Below are 17,879 nucleotides of genomic sequence, written 5' to 3' on the forward strand. Positions count from 1 at the left end.
ACAATGAAGCTGTAAAACCAATTCAACGCATAAAAATCTGATGATGTACAAAATAAACAGGATCGTGAAGTTTACATTATCGTCAACAACATGACGTCTACACTCGGCCTAGCTACAGAATATGTACGACGCAATTACTTTCTCAACATGGACGCCTAAAAACCAACTACACTGAGCAAAAAGCGATGCAGTAATCACATTATGATGCAGCGTCTCCTTTCCTCAGATGGTTGAGTGGTAGCTTGTTGGTTCCTGTTGGACTCGGATGGGTTGTATGTAAATTCCGAGGTATCGAGACCATACTGTTAAACAAGCACTGAATCTGTTACTATGCATGTGGGAATAATTCGCCATGAATATGGATGTCCGATAGAAAAAAAATATTCAGTGCAACACCACAAAGAGCAAACATTAGTGGCAATATAGCACTTCCCTGTTGTATAAAAAGTCATCAGGTATCTCAAAATATCGAAATGACTACACCAACAAAGGTGGTAACTATTTGGTCATGGTTACGAGTAACTACTAAAAATGGAGCCTTTATGCCCTATTAAGTTTTGGAAATACCTCACTGAAAAACTTCCTTGGAATCGACTCAAACAAAAATCATGAGATGTTCAAAAGTTATACAAGCAAAATTGTACGAATCAACACTCTCTTGAGGATGGTACAAGAATTTAAGCAAATGCCTTCATATTGGCATGAATGTCCTGCAAATCGCTCAAGGAAAATTCTCAAACTCTCCTCAAAACATAAGATGAAGTTTATCACCACTCACAGAGGGGCTCATTGGTAGCATACATAAGGTCGTGCATCTTATAAGGTAGACCAGAGAAATACAAGGAGACCAGCAAATTACCAGATATAAGAAAGAAGTTTAATGAGAAAAAGACTCGGCAACAGTAAAAGATGTTTGTCAGTTGTAAGAACATAAAGACCACCCACTCGTAATTCTGCCATTAATCACAAGAGAGATGATCTTCTTGCTTATTTCATGCTCCATATTTTTATATGCAAAATAATATTTATTGTCAATAACAAAAACTTATGGTAGGTAGCGGCAGTTGTTCCTACTATTCCATGTGACTGCGAATGGGACCAATGACAAATACGTAATATTTTGGATATTGCATGGTAAAATCTGCAATATGCCTTTACCATTAGTTATAGTTTTAGGTGTAATGGATATCACTCAATATTCTAAGTGGTATCACATCTATGGTCAAATGTTCGCTTCATATGAGTTCCAAGTTGAGACAACTGTTGGGATGTAGATTAATGAGTTGTAGCAATTGCCCCTATCATGCTATGTAGCCGCCTACATGAACAATGATAAAAAAGTAATGATGTGGTGGTTGTATGGCGTAAAGAGGTTAGAATTACACACTTATTATTAGCTATTAACTTTTGGCATGGTATTGTTCCAAACTTACCAAGGTCTCAAAAAACCATGGAACAAGGAAACGGAACAAAGCCGAAACAAAATCGTTTCTGATTTCGGTTGTATTTTAATCGAAGTTTTAATGCTTTAAATTGTAAGGATAAAAAAAAATTGCAGTACGGCTCACAGGATCAACAAATAATCAAACAAGAAAATTTAATTATTAAGAAGTGGTATTGTGGGTAGTGCAAAATATTACGAATATTCCTTTTTATATTAAAAAAATGAAATATAACTTCAAGTTTAATCATATAAATCAAGTAATTTATGTTATAAAGTTCAGTTGTCTATGTATATATTATGTCTTCAAATTTAAGATGGGTTTACACAAGTTATGGGTCAATGGTTCTAATGCCCTCAGTTTCAATTCCAATATTGAACCAAATGTGAACCATAAAATGGCCAGTTATATCTAATGCAAGCTCAAAGCAAGCATTTGGGTGCCATTTTCAATGGTCGCTGACTTCCACATGTAAAAAAACTCCATCTCCTAAAATCTCAACATTTAGCGCATGTATAGGACAGCAAAATGTTGGAAAACTTAAACAACTTGCAACAGCTCCTCAGCACTGCACTTAAGTTCCATTCCATTCAGATTGCGCTTCTTGTCCACTCTTTTGCAGCTAATATCACCAAATGTACATCATACACCACAAGAACAGGATGATTCACTTCCAAAACCGTACTGGGTCGTGAACAAACAAAATGTTGTATGACCACATGTCATTTTCAATCACTTATGTAAACCAGTTCACATTAAACAAAATGTTAATGCTTTGGAAAAAAGAACAGAAGGAAAAACTCAAAACTAGAGATGTAGAAGAAATGTTGCACCTTTTCCCGCATACGGTTACTCCAAGCATCATTCCTACTTGGACGCTGATCAGGAACACCGGCAACAGGGACTCCCGTGGCTGGAGCAGGATTCCTGTTTATAAATGGTTGACGGATCTGTTGCCTGGGGCCCCCAACATACTCATCATCACTGCCATATTGTGCTGGTCTATTTGCAGCCCTTACAACAAGTGCTAATAAAAATACAAGGGCCTGCGATTTCATACACAGTTAAAACAATGGGGTAAGTAAAGGGATCAAACAACAAATATTCACTAGAATTTTCTTCTTAGCATTAATGCTCATAAAATTGGGGTTAGAACGAAAATATCCAACATTCAGGAGATAAAAACCACAGTAACCTCAGAAATAAATCTGATTATAGTAGGATATTATCATCGGCACAGAGGAACATGACCCCAAAGTTGATCTGAAATGAGGGGCTTGATGTGAAATAAATTATATAATAGCAAACTTAATGGCAGAAATTGATCCTACGATTAAAATTTTTCCAAGCAATATTAACTTTATGCATATATAAGGACATAAATGACGCTTTTAAGCACACTGAGTCACATGCATAAGCATTCGGTCATTAAAAAATTCCCTCTAGCCTTACCTCGAATATAACAATCCCCAGAGCAACCCATCTGATTATTTTCCAGTGCTGGTCCACAAATTGATATATCATATCAAAATTTCCTGTTCGGTCAACTGGAATATCCTGTTGATTTTGATCATTATCAGACTCATGAAATTATTGTTTCGCAATGAAAGAGGCCAAGAAAGGTAAAGCATACCTCTTTCCAGCTTTTGTCAAAAAACAGAAAAGCAGCAGCCCCAAGCTCTACCAGTATCAAAAGGATCACAAGTACTGAATACTTTATTACCTTAAGGAAAGCTATCATCCTTGTGATAAAAATTTAAAATGCAATACCCATCTATAAAAGTATGTGACAAAAACATGTAAAAACTATCATGACATACAAGGATTTTACTGTCCAATTTCATTCATCTTCATCCCAAGCAAACAGATTATAGTCGATAATATTCTTCTTGCCAATGGTCAAAGTGTTACAAGATGCTAACAAGTGTTTTCAAGGAGCTATAGGGACATATCAATATCATTTTGGTAAAAGAAGATGACTGCATCCTCAATTCTTGCAACCTAAGAATTCCACTAAAGCAAAAGCTTCAAGATTAGGTCAACTAGATAAAAATTGTCAAATATGGATCTACAACCTCACAATTAATCATTCTAGCCGTATAAAAAATAAAAAGGGATAATACAGTTAGCATATGCAATTAAACATAAAAGATTACATCACTAGGAAGGATACACAAATGAGGCAGCACCCATTCCGTGCAGCAGTTCCAATGCATCCACAACAAGCAATGACAACAAGTACGACACCAATGCCAATGAAAAGATATATGAACCTACCGATAGATTATTTGACTATTAGCACTATCACTGCATGAGAACAAGCATCCAGATAAAAGAGACAGACGAAAGTAATATATTGGGTTGAGAGAGCCATTATGAATAATATAGAACACGGATAACTTAGCCGCTCCATTTGTTCTCATGATAGCATGGAACACAAAATTAGCCATCACTCTCACAAAACATACTTTCAGCCCATCTAGATGCATGCAAAGGAAATCACGAAGACATAACTTATACATGCATGGTGGCATGGAACACAAAAACAAACTTGAACAACAGTTGTTCTTCATACCATGCCTTAGGCAGCTTATCAAAGATGCTATCAGCTACAGAGACCACCAATAGCATGGGTCGGCCAAGCTGGACGAGCTCTATATTAGAAGATGCATTGGTAGAATCATTGACAGTGGAAGCGTCAGTTTTATACTCAACGAAGAGGTATACTCCATAGCCAATCATGGCAAGACCCACGAGGATTAACAAGGAATTTAGAACCTTCAACAGGCATTCCCAGAAAGTCTTACACCCCATTCCTGTGGCAACTTCGAAAAAGTAACTTTATATATATGCCCTTTATTATAAGATATATAATCATACACATCAACCAACTCTCTCTGCTTCCTGCAAGGAAAATCCACCAACCATTTCTTCAGAAATATCACAAATTAATCAGAATTGACTCCCCAAAAACTCCAACCAGAAAAAGCCGTGAACACTCAACACAGTACCACAAAAACTATCAAGATAGCGAATTAGAATTTAATATCTAAATTAAAGAAAGTGGAGCGGAATCCATCGAAAACTTCAGAACAAAAACAATGCCAAATTTATTTATGTGATCCACACATGAGGATTCCACTTCAATAGAATCAAATTCAGCCAAGAATTGGACTACAGAAACAGATAAAACAGTTACATGAGAAGAAAAAAATGAAAAAGATCAACTTGATCAAGAAGCGACGAGCTTACAGGATATGTCTGAAGGATGGTCGAAAGATTCCGAATAGCCGAGAGAAATGCTGGATAGGTATGGATATTTAGTAATTATAATTATAATAAAATATAATTAATATATTCACTTTCTCGAATGATATATATTTTCGTTTTTTTTATTTATATAAAAAAAAGATATTAATATTGGATTAATATCAAAAGTCGACAACATTCTCTGAGAAATCCAGATGCAATCTTAGCTTATATAAAGTTTAATTCTTATTTTAAATATCACCAAAAATCTTGTAAGACGATCTCACGGATCAATTTCNTTCCTTTATATATACCGTTCTTGGCCTTAAAAAATTATTGCACAATCGATATTTGAGTACATTTCAGCATTTCTTTACAATATTATGTAATTTAAGAAATGAAATATAAGCATGATGTGAAAATGTGTTCATGCCCTTTTAATAATTTAATGAAATGTTATAAGAGTAAATTGCTTAAATTTATGGGACTTTACAAATTATTAAATATTTTATATTTTGATTCTTTGCATTTAAAAATGGACAAATTACATTCAGTGTTTTTTTTTTAAATTCCACCATAAAAATTAATAATTTTAAAGCACAATTTTTTCGACAGTTATTTATTTTTAGTTTCGGTAAAAAAAAATTTTGAATTACAAATTATTTTGTTTATTTGATACATAAAAATAAAACAATCTAATCTTTTAAATGGATAAGTAAAAAAATTGAAATAAACTGTAGAAATTTATTATTATATGTCATATAAATTATTCAACCTAATAAATTTCATCTCACTCTCGCTTGATCAGTGAGCTATTACACACTCTTTCAAGGGTGGGTGTTTCTAGACAAACCTCATGGTTATCTTTGCACTCCTATCTCCTTTGATATTGAGGGAGAACTAAAAACATTTTGATTTATTTTAAAAATAAAATAATTTAAAAAAATCTAATATTCTCACTTTTGTTTGCAACTAAAATGTTTGATTTAGAAAGAATATATAGAAAATAATTATTAAAACTGTGCATATAAAAAATAAAAAAATTGAGAATGGTTTGAAGATTATTCATTTAGTTCATAAATTAAGCGTATTTATTTTCTTAATAAATCTTACATAATCTATTCCTAAATCATTTGATCATCTCAATTCTTATTTAATAATTTAATAAAAATTTATGGTAGTAAATTGTTTAAATTTATTTATTTGCTTAGTAAATCTTACATAATCAATTCCTTAGTTATCTGTTTATCTCAATTCAATATTATACATTTGGTGTCACCATTATCCGGATAACATACATTATTATTTATGAGTATGTGAAACGTCTACTATTCGTTTTTCTTTAAAATTTACTAGAATTTTTTTTCTAAATCATTCGGCCAAACCACATACATATATATAGAAATATTTTGCGCCGTTTAAAAATAAACTCACCAACTAATTATTTGAAAATCCATAACACAATTCGAAACATGAAATATCAATCCTAAACTTAACATTTTTTTTTTCAAAATAAAGCATAAACATCTTAATCTCTCAAAATTTCTCAAAAGCATCACAAGTCATAAAATATTTTTAAAGTAACCTTAAATCATAAATGTAATTTTATTTGGTGAAAATTAGCGAAGGTCCTCGGGTTGTGTGCACCTTCAGTCCAGCTAGTTCAACCATCAAGACCTCCATCAATATCAAGTTCACCTGCATCGATCACATCTAGTGAATCTATTGACTCAACAAACCTTAATCATGATAGCAAGTAATACATATACATTCACAAGCAACATTGAAAATACTTTTAAGAAAATAGCTTTTCATGAACTTTAACATATTCCTTTCAACATATCATATCATATTACATTTCATCATATACGTATATGTTTCCCTTTTTATTGAATTCAAATCCTCAATTGTGATTTTCGTACTAGCTGTAGGTCGATGGATCCATCTATGTATTACCACGGTACCGAGCAGCGGGGATATCAGCGACACTCTCACCCGTCAATCGAGTCTTGGACTTACATATCGTCGTATAATCGTATTATCGTATTAGTCACAATCAATTCACTTTCTTCAACTTTTCATATATCCATCCCTTATAAAAATTCATGCACATATAAATCATTTTTTTAAAATCAAACATGCAACATGTTTTTTAGCATTAACGTTTTATCATAAAATTTCATAAACATTTGAAATAAATATTTACCATTTATTACAGCATTCAGGGTACTGCCATAACGTCTAATGTTTTTCAGGTGTAAAATAACCGTTTTGTTCCTGAAACCCTAACTTTCCCAATTTATCCTTAGACCTTACAACGATGACCCAAATTATTCCAAACTTAACATATGATCTTAAAATACAACCATAAATATTTCTTAGACGTAACCTTAAGCTTCTCGACTAATTTCTCAATTTGTTTTTAAACTTAAATGTATATCCCGGTTTTGACTCGTATGAACTCGAAACTTAATCAAACTTGAACCAAAGCTTAATAACACATAACCATACCATATCTAACTCAAACCAAGCCCATTAAAGCCTTTGAACAACCTAGAATAGCTGTTGAAAATTCTGCTCTAACATGACAAAATCCTAGCCTTCCTAACCATGCACCACTTCAATCCTAGCCACTAACCAGCCCGGCCAACCAGACCCTAGCTGACCATCCTAGGACCATGATTGAGTCCTAGAGACCTATTGGACCGAGCCTAAAAGACCTAGAAGCCTCAGCCCCCAAACCCGTTCGCTTAGGCCATGCGCGGTTCCCTACCCTCACGCGATCACACCAGACCTCGAGCCGAGCCTCATTCGACCACCCTAGGACCATCCTATCATCCCCTTAGGTCTCCTGCAGCAGCTACAAATCGTGGCCCTCAAGGATGCCCTAGCCGAAGAGCCTTAGCCCACAAGGATTCTATTTTCGTGCAACCCCTTATCCCTCACGTCCAGCCTTTATGCAGCCTCACTTAAGCCTTCTAAATCCTCTGAAAATCATCTGTTTTGGTGTCCCTACCAAGGCATCCCCATCATGCATCAATAGTAAGAGTTTCATATCATGAAAACATAAGTTTTGTTTGCATAAAACCTCAAAAACAAAAATAAACAAAAAGGTAACATGTTTTTCACGCAAACATGCATCAAACATATAATATGATGTGATAGATGAGAAAAAAGATATTAAAGCGTGTTTTTGCGTATTTCACACACGAAAAACAACTTGCGATGCGAGGAACATTGGCGAAGAGACGGGGAATGAAAGCTTGCTGCGTTTTTCTTCAAATCTTGGTGACTTTCCTTTGAAAAACGTGTGGTGTGGGTGAGTTTGTGTGCTGCTAGAACAGCCCTAGGAGAGTCCTAGTATTTTGAGGTGTGCGTGTGTTTAATTGCGTAGTGGTTAGGGTTTTTGGTGCCTTGTTTTAAATAAATAATAAGATGCAAGTTTTAGGCCCATTAACCTAGCATAATAAGCTCATTAGGCCCATTAGATAATATTTAAAATATTTTGTTTAGGAAAATTTGCAAAAGTATTAGCCGAGTTCTCAAAAAGTCCCTATTTTCATCGAAAATTGATTACCGGTTTAAAATACGACTCGGGGCATGAAAACATCTCAAAATACCTCATTTTCGAAAATATACCATATATTAAAAAATTAAAAATAATTATTTAATAAAAATATTTTTCCTCTTATGATCTCCGGTCTCCGTTCCTCGACCACGTCTCGAATTATCTTTAAAAACATATTTTTATGCATTCTAATAGAAAAACATATTTTAAACATGTAAACATGCCTACCATATTTATTAAATGCAATTAAAATACATAAAAAATTTGATGACTTACATGCATGTGGTTCATGTGGACCTTCAAATTTTCGGGACGTTATAGTAGGTCTCTTGTGAGACGGTCTCACGAATTTTTATTTGTGAGACGGATCAACCCAACCTATATTTACAATAAAATGTAATAGTTTTTTTCCATAAAAGTAATACTTTTCATGAATAAACTAAATAAAATATTTGTCTCACAAAATTTATTCGTGAGAATGTCTCGTATAAGTTTTTGTAATTATTTTAAGTTGAGTATAAGTCAAAGAAATGTCATTTGATTTATTATCTTACAAATAAAAAAGACATTGATTTAAATATAAAAATAGTACTTCTAAAATTCTCATCTTCAACCTACACGACTCAAAATAAGTATTTGAAATCCACAATATGCTACTACTATTGTCACAAAAAAAATCATATAATTATTTGCTTCATTGATATATAAGATTTTATTATAGCGTTCAAACAAGAAAAAAGAAACAGACAAAGAAAAATGAAAACAAAATTTAAAAAAATTACAAGTTTCATGTTGGTCACATAAAAAATATGCAACAATGATGCAAGATTTCTCAAAAAAAAAAAAAAATTGATAATGAAACGTACAATTGTTTTATACTATTTGTGAGATTGAACGCTTACTAAAAACTATAATTAGTAATAATGGTGTAACTTAAATATTTTAAATCACACAGCAGCCCAAGCGATATGGTTCGATCGCTCTACTCAGCAGAGACAATTATTTCACATCAACAACTTACTCACAATAATTGCACTCCTTGCCATCAATGAGAATCGAACTAATGATCTTGACTCTGATATCAATTGTTAGGATCAAAGCCAAAATTTAGAGAGAAATGAATAAATTTAGCCAAAACAATATATACTTCGGTTGGGTTAAAAACACTGAAATTGATTTTTATCAGTAGAGTTTTCAGCAAGTCAAACAGTTGACCTGTGCGAAAGTATGCTTACTGAAAATGGTTGAATAAATGATAATTCGAAACTCAAAAAATTCTCTACACACTCCTTGCTCTCAAATTTCATCTTTTTGTGTATTTAAGAAAGCATTGTTAATACCATACTGAAAGATATCAAACACCCGCTTCAAGTTTTTATCAGATCTTCACAGATCAATTGTGCTACTTAATACTCCATGTATATTCAAAGTATCTATTTGTAAAGTGTGAGTGAATTTTATAACTGCCAAAAAGAGCTTTTTTTGTACATAAATATCTTAACTACAGTTATGTTGAGGTGTAGGAGTTTCAATAGGCGAGTAATATATCTTGCTGAATTGAGTTTTTCAAATCGTTTGTATTAACTAAAATCTTCTACTTTAAACTTTCATCCAGCTAGTAGAAATCTCGTTGTAAGGCATTGATTAGTTCAATGCATCCAGCCGATGATTTTTGCTACTAACCCAATCAGAGACGAAAAAAAATTTGTGAGATGTTTATTCATATTCTTCTTAATAACTCAACCGATGCTAACCCAAATAGATCCATTGTTGGCAACAATTCAATATAAAAGCCAGATACATTTAACACAAGGCATGGTCCAAAAAAAAGCAAAAACTTGTTTGATGCGGTCTTACGAGTCGTATTTTGTGAGACCGATATCTTATTTGGGTAATACATGAAAAATATTACTTTTTATGCTAAGAGTATTACTTTTTATTATGAATATCGATAGGATTAATCCGTATCACAGATAAAGATTCGTGCCTAATCCAAAAAAAATTGGCAAGTCTTTCTTTCATGTATAATTTCCCAAAACCTTCCGATTTCTTTCATGTATAATTTCCCAAAACCTTCCGATTTCCCTGATCTTTAAACTTTGCCAGCCTGTGTACAAAATATACACGCACAGACCACTGTGATACTTATCATATCAAACGTGTCATTCCAATCAGCTTTGTGGATTAGCCATCTGTCGCATTTTTTTCCCTTCAGAGAAGATATTTTTTTTAATATAAAATAATTTCAGTGTTGAATTCTTTAAAATAATACAATCAAATCAGTTTACCTTTGTTTTATGATTTTTTTTTAATTTACTTATATTTTTTAAAAATAAAATCTAACGTTTTTTCTTTGCATTTACTCATTTTATTCAATTTTATCTTATATATTTAAATATTATTTCTTTACTATAATTAGTGTATCCAACACCAACTGCACAAACATGAAAAGGAATCCGTATATCTTTGTTTGCTTGCATTAAATTAACTCTGGTGTTTTTTTCCAAATCTGGAGAAAGAAAAACCGGGGATGAAAGTTATTTTTTAATTTGTGAGGAGATTTTTTTTGTGAGAATTTCTCCGATCGATCGTTGGAAGAATCTAAGTTTACATCGTCAGTTCCGATGATTGGTGTTGAAGTTGGCTCACAAGCATGTGCTTTTATTAAAAAACGGTTAACAATGAGTTTTTTTTGGTTTGTTTTGCAATTTGATAGTTGGAACCATACAATTTTTATTGATTCTAAAAGCCTAGAATGCACTAGAATTCGAGAGAGAACGTTGCAAATGGTGTCTGATACTCACTGCAAATTTATGGTCCGATTCCAGCAGATGACGCTAGTTCCAGCGCAGGCTTCGAATTGGCTCTAAGGCCTTAAATCACGAAGAAGACCGTTAGAAGAGGGCAGGGAGAGTGTCCCGACGTAGTCCCTCCGACGCTCAAGTCAGAGACTGAAGATATAAGGGAAAAGCAGCTAAAGATGCTGCTGAAAAACAATATAGATTCTAAAAGCCTAGAATGAACAAGAATTCGAGAGAAAATGTTGCAAATGGTGTACATCTTGAATCTCGAATGACTTATTTATAGGCAGAGTTTGTTGTCATCTTGACACCTCATCGGACTTGAGGGTTGAGGGATTGACCACACCTACAAGACGAAACAAATGGAACAAAATTAGGAAAGTTACATCTAAAACATGCAACCCAACATATCCTGAGGCTGAGACGGGAAGCAACGAACGACGTAAAGGTATCGGGACATTGCTTCCGAATCCGATGTTTACGTCCACCGGAGAAGACGGGAACACAAGGGTTGTGGACAAATCTATGTAAAATGTGCGTTAAATTTATTCATAAATAAAATACAAAATAACAAAAAAATAGAACATGATCTTGTGTTCTTTCCACCATGATTTTTTTTAAATTGTTTTCTAATCACATGATTGGAATTGAGATAATTTATAAATTAGATTTTTATTTTTCAATTCAGATAAAAGAAAATGATTCGAGACAAATTAAATTATATTTAAATTTTTAGTAATAATTTTCATTTAATATTTAATTGTTTTTATTTATTACATTTATTTTATTTTTTAATTAAAAAAATTATTTTTCCCCATTAAATACCCTCCCACTATTCTCGCTTCTGCCATCTTCTGATACATTCCACAATTGTTCGCCGTTAAATCTGTGAGCTCATCTCTTCTAATCTCTTCAATTATATGATTTACTTCTGTAATTGATTGATCGTTAGAGCTTTTTCATTGTTTTTCTAATGATATTCTTGTTTGATTCTAGGCTGAATTTATGGAATTTAAGCCATTTTTTTCCTGTGATTCGTAATCGTTTGTGGATTTCATTCATAAAATCTAACTCTTTTTTTATTCTGACGTTTTAAATGCTCTCAATTCCATGTTCATGTTGGAGTTTAAAATTTAAATTTGCTATTTTGTAAAAAAGGTACATGTAATTTTGCATTTTTCTTTTACGGTATTCTGTTCTGAATTCGTATAATCAAGGTCATGATCTTCCTTTTCTCAGGCTTGTGATTTTCGGTATCGGTTTCTGATTAATTCCACTGTTTACGAAGAAATAAATGTGTGGATTTTCCTTGCAGGAAACAGAAGAGGTGGGTTGATTTGTTAGAACGTACCTCTCATCTCACAGAGTAGGTATATAGAGTATAGTTTCTGAAATTACTTGGGAATGGCGTGTAAGACTTTTTGGGAGTGCCTCCTGAAGGTTTTAAACTTCTTGTTAATCCTTGTGGGTCTGGCCATGATCGGCTATGGAGTTTACCTCTTTGTGGAGTATAAAAATGATGCTTCCACTGGCAGTGATTCCCCCACTTCATCCCCAAGCATGGAGTTTGTACAGCTTGGTCGACCCTTATTGTTGACGGTGTCTGCCGGTAGCATTTTTGATAATCTGCCCAAGGCTTGGTATGAAGAGGAGCTGTTATTTAAGTTTTTTTTTTGTGTTCCATACAACGAACAATTTGTCTTCATGTTTCTTTTGTGTGCACTGGGATAGGTTTCGGATTATGAAATTACGTTCTCTTTTGCTTGCATTTAGTTTGTGAGAAAATGGCCATGGAAGAATTGTCATGCTAAAAATAAAGATCTTATTAAGTGTTGTTTAGGTTGTCTATCTGATTGTTTATATGTCTGACTGTCTGAAATTAGTTTGGTCCACAATCAAGATCGATGGAGTTCTCCCAATTTCAACGGTTTTCTAACATGATAAAAACGGTTCTTTTGTTTTTGTAAAGATTAAAATAAAAACATGTAAAGTGCACAAGAGACACTGTTCGAATTGAATTTTTAGTTCTTGTATGATTTTTGTTTCCAGAACATAATTAACAATTGTTGGGCTTCCTTATTTATTATTCACGTGCCTTGATTTAGTGAATCAAATAGATCATCCATTTCTTTTTCATTCTTTGGTGGATACAGCTCATATGCCTTTTTTCCCTGGGAAAAGGGTGTCTTGTGCCTGCATATTCATGCCTCTTTAGTTTATCATTTTTTCTTACCATGATCCACTTATATTCATTTTTGTTTCGGTATGCTTAATCGCTGCAACAGCTTTGAGCATGGTTTGTGAAAGACTTTTGTCTTATTAAGCATATAAATTGTCGTCTGCACTCTGCCCTCCCAAGTTCAAGGGAGAAAGAGGGATAAAAGGAGAGAGAAATTTTTAGAGGGAAGATAAAGTCTATCTTTTCAATGAGATGGCAAAGTTAATTTATCAGCTTATCACATTAACAAAAAAGGAAATGATATGAATGAAAATGACTAATATCGCATAATCACATTCAATTGGTTTCAATCAATATTTAAGTTAGCTTTTGCTAAAATAGCTTGTAATTCCCTTGATATATGCTCAGCTGCACTTAAATTATGGTCTTTTTGAGCATTAGAAAGATTACCAGCTACTCTCTCTTTCATGTGTTAGTTATGGGTCTTGTGTTTTACTTGTAATACACCTTCTTCTAAGTAGATACTAGTAGATAGCAGAGTTAGGTATATAGTTTAGATAATGATTTGAAATTGTCATGTACCCATTTTTCAAAATTTCTTTTGTTTCTACTAAGATGCCTCTTTCCATCAGTTTGGTGGTTTATATGGCTTTATATAGTACTGAATCTCCTGTCTTCCTCAACTAAATATGATGAACTTTTATTTATCTTTCTCTGAGCTGGATAGTTTTCTCACAATGATAATGGAAATGGTCGAATACTCTTGCTGTAGGTTTATATATCTTTTCATTGGCATTGGTGTCATACTTGTTGTTGTGGCTTGCTGTGGATGCATCGGAACGTGTGCACGGAATGTGTGCTGCCTTACTTGTGTATCCTTCCTATTGATGTGTTTTTTTTGTCGATGCAAACTATATCTTTCTTTGAGTGATAGTATGTATGTGTAAGTTATATTGTGATTATTAAATTTATTGGATAGGATGTGAGATAATGATGTATAAATATTAATATGTCTGGTTTGATTGATCATTGACCCTTTAATCATTAAAAATAATATTATATTTGATTTCACATGGTGAGATTGTGATTTGATTGAAAATGAATTATTTTTTTGCTGTTCGACAATTAGAATTTAATTTTTGGTTTGACTTACTAATATTGCAACTAAAATTATGAGCTTCTATCATAAAAACCCATGGCTATATCCTTTAACCCATTCCACATTGGATAATTTTATCCTTGTCATGGCATGTAAACACAATTTTAGGTGATTGGATGCTTCAACTGCTATGTCTAGTTGGTCTCGTCGGCAAGCTTTTGCTCCTTTTGGAATGCTAATGTTGCCAAAGTTGAGAATGTAGGAATCTGATTAAACTGACATTGATCTCTCCCTGGAGATCCTTGAAAATGTGGGTTAATATCTTGATATTGAACTGTGATCATAGATCAGAAGAATGTTATTGATAATATGTTGTTTCCTTGGGAATAAGGTCAATAAAAATTGACTTTGTATAATTTATGTATGTTGTGCATTAGTATTAACTTTTTTATACACCTTATTTCATTGTGGGGCATTATTATTTTTTTTATCATGATGATGATTGGGTTCCTTAAGCTGATAAAGTATTCAGTGCTGGTAATCCTTTTGATATTGGTAGAGCTCGGTGTTGCCGCTTTTATGTTTTTTGACAAAAACTGGGAAGAGGTATGCTTTACCATGATTACCATCTTTAGTTTCAAAATTATGATTTGTGAATTTGATATCAAGCAAAATATACAGAGTATTCCAGCTGACAGAACTGGAAATTTTGATATGATGTATCAATTTCTGGAGAAGCACTGGAAAATAAGCAGATGGATTGCTCTGGGAATTGTCGTATTTGAGGTAATGCTAAAAATAACCTCGTACTTTTGTACACGTGAATTGGTGTGCTTATGAACGTAGAAAAACCTTCTTGTCTACGTATATGGTTACTATCACTTCAAGAAATTACTTTTTTTTTTTTGCCATTATGTCTACTATATAACGTGTACCTATATTTTGTGACACCCTACTACGGTGGTGCCTTCGGTGTGTCACCAAAATCTTCTTTTATACATCGAAACCCTCCGGCCCTTATGCTAGTTAGACTTCAGGACAAAGCACTGTGCCAATGATACCCCCTGCGTTGCTATGATGTTATCCAGAGGTCCAGGACTTATTTCTGAGGTTATTGTGGTTTTTATCCCCTGGTTGTGGGAAAGTTTATCAGGTCAATAGATTGAAGCAAAATAATCATTGGTATGAATATTAATGGTGAGATGTGAAATATGGTGAACATTTGTTGTTTGATCCCTTCAGCTTTCCCATTCCTTTTAACCGCCTGTTAAATTGCAGGCCATTATATTTTTGTTGGCGCTTGTTGTGAGAGCGGCAAATAGACCATCAGACTATGATAGTGATGATGAGTTTGTTGAGCGGCCCAGGCAGCAGATCCGGCAACCATTTATAAACAAGCAATCTGGTCCAGCCACGGGAGTCCCTGCTACTGGTGCTCTTGATCAGCGTACGAGTAGAAATGATGCTTGGAGTACACGTATGCGAGAAAAGGTGCAAACTTTCCTTTTTCATCTTTAGCTTTGATATCTTTTTTCCAAATAATCATTTTTTTGTTCTTGAATGGTATCTGTAAATTAATGAAAACGACAATCAAGAATAGAAGCATGAACTCCCATGTTCGCACTGTTCAGCTTAGGATATTCGGGAGTTAACTAGTATGCCCAGAGAACGAACCATTTCTCACTGGGGAAATACTGTACTCCTACTGAAGTGTGATCGTGTTGTTGGTTGCATTAATTTTTTATATCTACCAACAATTCTATCAATATGGACGCAAAGTAACTCATTTTCACCTGTTAACAGTATGGTCTTGACACCTCAGAATTTACATACAACCCATCTGAGTCAAACAGGAACCAGCAAGATCCGACGCAACCATCAGAGGAAAGGCGTTGTTGCGTCATAATGTGATTGCTGCATTTGTTGTGCACAAATTGTGATTGTTTTCGGGAATCCCATTATCGGTTGGCTTGTGTGAAGACATTGTATTTGAGAAATCACTTGTGTCGTGCATATTCTGTAACCGGGGTGAGCGATGGTGTCATGCTATTGCATATACTATATCTCGAACACTACTACTTGCTTACCTGTATATCATCAGATTTTGTTGATGTGCTTGTGTTGTGTATTAAATTCAATAGTTTCGCAGTCTTTTAAGTTGAATTGGAGTAAACAGTTCCACTATGCTCCCGTAATGCATCCAATTGAAAGATGAACAGAGCTTGGGATTCGATATGGTCAGCCCATTTTTATTCTGATCCCAGAAATATGAATGTGTGTGTGCCTTTTTTTTTTTTTTATATTAAATTGACCAAATATTATACTAATCTATCTGTATGTTATATTGTATTATTATATTATATCACATATTATAAAAAATATGGACAATGAGTAAAGTTTTACACTTTGTCGTTGGTCTATATATATTTCAAAATAATCTCAAAAAATAGGTGGATATTTTTTGTAAACCAAAATACAATTACATGGGCAAAATAAGAAAAAATAATATGTCTTATGTTTATATAAAAAATACTCAAGGTATTGCTGATCTTGAATGCAATTCTCCTTCAAATGATGATAATGGCCCTGATGATAGGCCTATTGCATTAAGAAAAGGAGCTATATCTTGTATACATCTTATATGTAAATTGTCTCTTTTTAACATTTTACCACCTACATATCGAGGTTTTGTGTCCAGATTAAATAAATTACAAATCCCATTAACTACAGAGATTGCCCTGCAAGATCCAAAATGGAAAGCTGCTACTCTTGATGAGATATACGCCCTTGAGTAAAACAATACATGGCTTATCACTGATCTTCCTCTTGGAAAAGGATGCATATGGATTTTTTCTGTTAAACATAAAGCTGATTAGAAGTGTAGAACGACACGGATGATGGTTGGTTGCAAAAGGGTACACCCAATTTTGTGGTATTGACTACCAAGAAACTTTTGCGATTGTGGCAAGATTGAATACTATCCGAGTTCTTCTCTCTGTTGCTGCTAATTTGGACTAGCCTTTATATCAGCTTGATGGAAAAAAATGCACTCCTCAATGAAGATCTCAAGGAGGAAATTTACATAGATATTCCAACTAGATTTGAGACATTATCCACAACTAATAAAGTGTGAAAATTAAGAAAATCATTGTATGGCTTAAAGAAATCACCCAGGTCTTGTTCCATTGATCCTGAAATGTTTTGAAAGGGAATGATACACACATGGTCAATCTGATCACTCCATGTTTTTCAAACACACTGAAGAAATAAAGATCTCAATTCTCATTGTCTTTGTTTATTATATTGTCCTCACAGGAGATAACGACGAAGAGATGATGCGTGTGAAAGTCCTACTCTAAAAAGAACTTGAAACGAAAGATCTCGTACATCTTAAATACTTTCTGGGATTGGAAATAGAAATATCATCTCTTGGTATTTCTATATCTCAAAGGAAGTACATGATTGATATCTTAAAGAAAACAGTAATGTTTTGGAGTAAACTTGTAGAGACAAAGATGGATGCAAATGCAAAGCTTGAGGC

At 33.6% G+C, this 17,879-nt stretch overlaps 2 protein-coding genes and 1 long non-coding RNA gene across 3 annotated transcripts; 2 read left to right on the forward strand and 1 right to left on the reverse strand.

Annotated features, from left to right (window-relative positions):
- Positions 1-4: 4 nt before the first annotated feature.
- LOC140988146 (tobamovirus multiplication protein 2A-like) lies at positions 5-4,776 on the reverse strand. Its single transcript, XM_073457101.1, has 7 exons — positions 4,695-4,776; positions 4,018-4,346; positions 3,616-3,715; positions 3,076-3,156; positions 2,895-2,999; positions 2,276-2,488; positions 5-302 (listed from the first exon to the last, which is right to left on the reverse strand). The coding sequence occupies exons 2-7, from the start codon at positions 4,254-4,256 to the stop codon at positions 195-197; spliced, it is 846 nt and encodes a 281-aa protein (XP_073313202.1). The 5' UTR covers positions 4,257-4,346; positions 4,695-4,776; the 3' UTR covers positions 5-194.
- Positions 310-2,227, forward strand: LOC140988147 (uncharacterized). The gene is made up of 2 exons (XR_012177300.1): positions 310-623; positions 783-2,227. It is a non-coding gene; the product is annotated as an uncharacterized lncRNA (long non-coding RNA).
- Positions 4,777-11,798: 7,022 nt separating the features above from the next.
- Positions 11,799-16,449, forward strand: LOC140987893 (tobamovirus multiplication protein 2A-like). Its single transcript, XM_073456623.1, has 7 exons — positions 11,799-11,948; positions 12,376-12,700; positions 14,012-14,111; positions 14,864-14,944; positions 15,020-15,124; positions 15,617-15,829; positions 16,142-16,449. Exons 2-7 carry the CDS (start codon positions 12,465-12,467, stop codon positions 16,247-16,249), a joined length of 843 nt encoding a protein of 280 aa, XP_073312724.1. The 5' UTR covers positions 11,799-11,948; positions 12,376-12,464; the 3' UTR covers positions 16,250-16,449.
- Positions 16,450-17,879: the final 1,430 nt, after the last annotated feature.

Source organism: Primulina huaijiensis, chromosome 11 (genome assembly GCF_012295235.1).
Source record: "Primulina huaijiensis isolate GDHJ02 chromosome 11, ASM1229523v2, whole genome shotgun sequence".
Classification (NCBI taxonomy): Eukaryota; Viridiplantae; Streptophyta; class Magnoliopsida; order Lamiales; family Gesneriaceae; genus Primulina; species Primulina huaijiensis.

What these genes read in the sequence shown, in the direction of transcription:
- LOC140987893 (XM_073456623.1), top strand. Translation starts at nt 12,465, where the DNA reads ATGGCGTGTAAGACTTTTTGGGAGTGCCTCCTGAAGGTTTTAAACTTC. An exon ending in ATGTGTGCTGCCTTACTTGT is followed by an intron (nt 14,112 to 14,863) that starts GTATCCTTCCTA and finishes AAGCTGATAAAG; the next exon opens with TATTCAGTGCTGGTAATCCT. An exon ending in TTGACAAAAACTGGGAAGAG is followed by an intron (nt 14,945 to 15,019) that starts GTATGCTTTACC and finishes CAAAATATACAG; the next exon opens with AGTATTCCAGCTGACAGAAC.
- LOC140988146 (XM_073457101.1), bottom strand. Translation starts at nt 4,256, where the DNA reads ATGGGGTGTAAGACTTTCTGGGAATGCCTGTTGAAGGTTCTAAATTCC. An exon ending in GATAAGCTGCCTAAGGCATG is followed by an intron (nt 3,716 to 4,017) that starts GTATGAAGAACA and finishes ATCTATCGGTAG; the next exon opens with GTTCATATATCTTTTCATTG. An exon ending in TGGGGATTGTTATATTCGAG is followed by an intron (nt 2,489 to 2,894) that starts GTAAGGCTAGAG and finishes ATGAAATCGCAG; the next exon opens with GCCCTTGTATTTTTATTAGC.